We start from the raw sequence: 5,794 nt of genomic DNA, 5'->3' as shown, positions 1-5,794 counted from the left end.
ATGCACATGGCTGGTCGGACATGGTCATGACTGGGTAGACAAACACATGACTGGTCGGACAAGGTCATGCCTGGGCAGACAAACACATGACTGGTCGGACATGGTCATGTCTGGGTAGATAAACATGTGACTGGCCAGTCAAAATTCTTCACTGGTCTACCAGGTCACTCCTAAGCCAGATCACCCAACCATTCCTTGCCATTTGTTATTTCTATTGCCATGTCATCGAACTCCAATTTTTGGGGATAACACCCGGTTTGGTAGAATCCAAGGTCCCGAAGGCTAGCTATGTTCGCGCCGGATTTGGTGCCGACTGACATGGCACGAAGAGATTGGTTTGTGCGAGGATTGAATGTTATGATTGCCTGTGACGTCAAGATAACTTTGGATTTGTGGACTACAACTTATGGACAGGTAGTGGACAAGGCCCTTACAGCTGAGGGAGCCGAGGATCAGATATGGAGAGGGGGCACTGCTAGGCGCGATGCTCGGAGGAAGATGCCTCCTTTTACTAGATCTAGTCGGGGTAGTGGCCCTAGTTAGAAGAAGATAAAGGCCCCAAAATATTTTGTTCCTCCTGGCTCAGATTGGAGGGTACGAGGTGCTTTCAGTGGCCGTCAGAGCGGGAGAGACAACTAGAGGAGTTTCTCAGTGTGTACTCGGTGTAAATGATGACATTAGAGAGAGTGCAGGATGAAGGCCTGCTTTACTTGTGGGAGCATCAGTCATTTGAGGAAGGACTGCCCATAAGCCAGGAAGGAAGAGCCGAAATAGAGCCACAATCTCACTACTACCAGAGTATTTACCTTGACCCAGACTGAGGCTGAGGCTAGCCCATCGGTCATGACAGGTCAAATTTCTAGTGCTGGTTCTTCTTTTACTGCATTGATTGACTCAGGGGCTACTCATTCTTTTGTATCTGCGAAAGTGATAGATCAACTGTGTAGACCTAGTGATTTGTATGCTAGGGGATTTCAGACTTTGTTACCGACTGGGGAACTGGTAGTCTCTACGAGATGGGTTAGAGAATTTTCAATAGAGATAGACAGTAGGGAGTTGTCTGTGGATCTAATTGAGCTAGCAATGGATGACTTTGATATGTAGCTAGGGATGGATTGGTTATTGAGGCATGGGGCGATGATTGATTGCAAGCACAGGATGGTGACCTTTGAACCGGAAGGGGAGGTACCCTTTGTATTCATGGGGGCAGTGAGTGGACAGCGAGTACCTATGATTTCGGCACTGAAGGCTAAAGACCTAATGCAAGAGGGTTGCATAGGATTCCTAGCAAACATTGTGGATACTCCTAGAGTTATTTCGGTTGGACCGGGTGAGACCAGACTGGTATGTGAGTTTCCTGATGTGTTCCCCACAGATTTTCCAGGGTTGCTGCCACATCGAGAGATCGAGTTCATCATTGAATTGGCGCTAGGGGTAGAGGTAGTATCTAGGACACCTTATGGAATGGCTCGGGCAGAGCTAAAGGAATTGAAGATTCAGTTGCAAGAGTTACTAGATTTGGGATTCATTAGACCGAGTTTTTCATCGTGGGGTGCTCCAATGTTGTTTGTCAAGAAGAAGGATGGATCCTTAAGGATGTGTAGTGACTACAGAGAGTTGAACAAGTTGACCATTAAGAACAAGTACCCACTACCTAGGATCGACGATTTGTTTGATCAACTACAGGGAAAGACAGTGTTCTCTAAGATTGACCTTCGGTCAAGCTACCACCAGTTACGGATTAAAGAGGAGGACATACCAAAGACCTCTTTCCGCACGAGGTATGGACACTATGAATTCCTGGTTATGTCCTTTGGATTAACTAATGCCCCAGCAACCTTCATGGACCTGATGAATAGAGTCTTCAAGGATTATCTGGAAAATTTTGTGATCGTATTCATTGACGACATACTGGTGTACTCTCAGTTAGAGACAGAGCACGAGCAGCATCTACGCCTGGTATTACAGCGGTTGAGAGAGCATAGGTTATATGCTAAGTTCAGCAAGTGTGAGTTTTTTCTACCCCAAGTAACATTTCTAGGTCATATTGTCAGCAAGGAGGGGATTCTAGTGGACCCAAGTAAAATAGAGACGGTGAGAGATTGGCCCAATCCGAGCAATGTATCAGAGGTTAAGAGCTTTTTGGGATTGGCAGCACTACAAGAAAATATATTTTCCATAATGCATAAGAATAAGTGTATTTAAAAAGTATTACCGTAAGTAAATGAAAACAAAATAGATTAGAAATGTATTACAGAACATATACATTCAGCACATTCTCTTTAGCTATACTTGTATGTGATTTTTGACTAATAGTACAATGGGCTTTAAATTAAAACTCAATAAGCCCAAGCCCAACCAAAATGTCATTAGTCTCTCTTTGACAAGAGCAGTTCTCTCTGTCTCTATCATTATTGATTGAACGTACAATGGGAGATTCGCCGCTGCTCCGTTGATCTGTGAACTTGCTCCGGTGATTCGCTCTGTCGATCCGTGGATTTTCTCTGGCGACTTGCTCAATCAACTTGCTTTGGTCATTTTGTTCTTCCATTAGATTTTCTCTCTCAATTGCTCAATCAATTTCACATTTGCTCTCTTGTAGCCTCTCTTTCTAATATTGTGAATATTAAATCTCTATACCTCTCTCTTATTATCTCCATCACTTTCGATTTTGTTTGGATGCAAGTCTTTTGGTGTGTAAATAGATAAAAGTTAGGGTTTATATTATGAATTTCTTCAAATTAGTATTTTAGGATTTTTCTTATTGGTTTTTAAGGACTAGCTTAGCTTTGAAATAGTTCTGTATGTTCAAATGTGAAGCTGAAATTGATGTATCTTCATATGTATTATATATATACTTAGTCTTGTACATAGTAGTCCGTAGTGAGCTTTGCAGTGATCCTCTTTTTATCTTTCAAAATTTTATATGAAGTTTTTCACATTGTTGGATGCACGCGCAAAAATGGTTTCTTATTTATACTGTTGTAACATCATAATGTACTTAGCATAAAGGCCCCGGCTGAAGTTATTTACTGCAACCTGTTTGTTCTCATTTTTCTTGTATAATGTTTTGTTCGGTGTGTCAATTCTTGTTATTTGTTTGTACCACAGGTGTGGTTAAATATGAGAAATGAATGTTTGTTCTTCTAGTTATATTAGTTAATGTGTGTTTTATCTACTTACAACTAGTTAAATATATATTTGGATTCCTATGCTCTTTATTAATTTTCTTTGGTTTTCAGACTTTCTATGGCCACTGCTGAGGCAGGAAGCATGAAAATGGGCATCATAACTCAGCTGTTCATTTGTTTTCTTTTGAAGAGGAAGATTAAGTCCTGATATATAAGTCATCTAGGTATGTTTATTTCTCATCTCTAGGTTTTTTTATGCCTATTCAATTCAAAAATTAATTCTAAATGATTTTTTCTACTGCTATCCTTATTTATTTATTTATTTTCAGATTCCATTGTTATTCATAATTAATATGGTGTTCTTTCATTTGATCGAAGTCATATCCTTATTCTATTCATAATCTATCTATTAAATGGTTAAGCTATTCCTTGTCTAGATATAGCAAGTGTGCTTTTCATTCCAGTCAAACTTGAAATTTCAGTTTGCCACGGTTACTGACCATGGCCTGTTTTCTTCCATTCTTACTGTCAGGATTACATGGAAGATTACGAGATTAAAGTTCCTTTCCAGTCTCTTGAAGCTCTAGGGTGCCATGTTGATGCAGTTTGCCCCAAAAAGAAGGTTGGTGATACCTGTCGAATTACTGTGCATGATTTTGAAGGTGATCAAACATACAGTGAAAAGACAGGCCATGATTTCGTGTTGACTGCTAATTTCGAAGGTTTAGACGCATCAAGTTATGATGCTCTTGTCATCCCCGGAGGACGAGCTCCAGAGTATCTAGCACTGGATAAGGAAGTCATTGCCATAGTGAAGCACTTTATGGAAGCCAATAAGCCTGTTGCATCTATCTGCCATGGCCAACAGATTTTATCTGCTGCTGGGGTCCTGCAGGTATACATAATCATCTAACAATGAAATCACTTGTTAACTTGTTAATATTTATATGTATCTAGTGCCCTGGTGCTATAACTCATAAAGAATCTTAGACTCTGCCAACAATCACAGCATATACTTTCAGAACCATTACATTCTATATGAACTGAAGTCAAGTGACTTGCATAAGTAATTTTAATTATTCTTTGACCACCATGAAATGTAAAACTTATTTTGATGTCACTTCCACATTGTGACAACCCTAATTTTCTTTATTTCTTTGCTGTATTTGTAGGGGAGCTGTAAAACTTAATGTGGTTTTAGTAGGAGCAACTTGGTTGGAACCTGATCCGATCGATCGTTGCTTCACAGATGGAAATTTGGCGACTGGAGTAGCTTGGCCAGGGCAGCCTGAGTTCGTTGCTGAGTTAATGGCATTGCTTGGCATTAAAGTAACATTTTAATTCTCATTTTCCATTGAAGCCATCTTCATCTACTCAGTACTTTTTTCTTGCTTGCTAACTGTAATTAAAATTTTAGTCTGGCTTCTTTTACTTTTTCCTCTTGCCTGTTTGTTGTTTGTTTGATGGCTGAGTTCCATGGTCTGCCATTGTAGATTACAGTATCAAAGGATGATAGTGTCATTCTTGATGGCGCTGGTGACGAGAAAGAAATTGAAGAAAGATGTGAACAGGTCTATATAACTTTCTTCAATTGAAGAAAGATGTCATTCATGATCATGTCGTATCTTTATGGGGTCGTTCTGTTATTAATATTAATTTTGGTAAACTCATGTTACATATATTGGACATTGACTCAACATATAGCACATCATACTATTAATGGTTGCAACTTAAGACCTGGCGATCTCCTGGGAACCGGAACCATTAGTGGACTTGTAAGGTTTCAGTTTATATATATATAAGTGGTGGAGATAATTTCATATGAATCTAGCTTCAGCTCTGCACTTCTATTATTTTGATATAGGTTGATCATTCTGAATGTTGTATGTCCAAACAGGAGCCAGAGTCCTTAGGATGCTTGTTAGAGTTGTCATGGAATGAACAGAAGTCACTGTCATTGAAAGGGGCAACCCGTAAATTCCTAGAATATGGTGATGAAGTTATCATCACTAGTTTTTGCAAAGTTCTTTGATTCACTAAGACCTCTCTTTTATTTTTCTCCTGAAATTTTTTATGAACTTTCTTTTACCGGGAAATAGGAAGTATGATGATGATAACCATATTTCCACCTCAGGGAATACATGCATCTCCAGCTGTGTTGTGTCTTGTGTGCATGGATATTCATAACACTATATGTCCACACCCGTCCACAGATATCAACTTCTTTTATTTAATTGTATCATGCATTACGCTTTGAGATGTGAGTAGTTTTTTTTATATTATGATTGCATCATAATGCAGAGACTGCAAAGGTCTATGTATATGAATTCATTGCAGGGAGATGAATACAACATTGGGTTCGGCACTTGCTCAGGGAAGATCATTCCTCCATTGCCTTGATGATGTTATCACCAAGTGTTTGATGCTTCAGTTTCTCTTGCCATTAGATCTAGGAATCGCTTTCTACATGACTGTGTCGAATGAACTGTTGCCTAATTGATATTTCAAACCGAATTTGATAAAGAGTTTGGACGCCTATATCAAAACTTCCCGAATCTACCTTATCATTTCTAGCATGAGTTATCAAATTGTTTGTTTTTATTTATGAGTAATTAATTGGAACATAGTTAACATTCATTGGAGGCTTAACAAATTTAACAAAA

The 5,794-nt window shown here is 39.2% G+C and overlaps 1 protein-coding gene across 1 annotated transcript; it reads left to right on the top strand.

Annotated features, from left to right (window-relative positions):
* The first annotated feature begins 3,669 nt into the window (after positions 1–3,669).
* On the top strand, positions 3,670–5,531 carry LOC133800148 (protein DJ-1 homolog D-like). Its single transcript, XM_062238110.1, has 6 exons — positions 3,670–4,026; positions 4,154–4,197; positions 4,304–4,460; positions 4,625–4,702; positions 5,029–5,154; positions 5,433–5,531. The coding sequence occupies exons 1-6, from the start codon at positions 3,670–3,672 to the stop codon at positions 5,529–5,531; spliced, it is 861 nt and encodes a 286-aa protein (XP_062094094.1).
* Positions 5,532–5,794: the final 263 nt, after the last annotated feature.

This window comes from Humulus lupulus, chromosome 9 (genome assembly GCF_963169125.1).
Source record: "Humulus lupulus chromosome 9, drHumLupu1.1, whole genome shotgun sequence".
Lineage (NCBI taxonomy): Eukaryota > Viridiplantae > Streptophyta > Magnoliopsida > Rosales > Cannabaceae > Humulus > Humulus lupulus.
The sequence above is the reverse complement of the archived record's forward strand: the minus strand, read 5'-3'. Positions and strand labels throughout refer to the sequence as shown.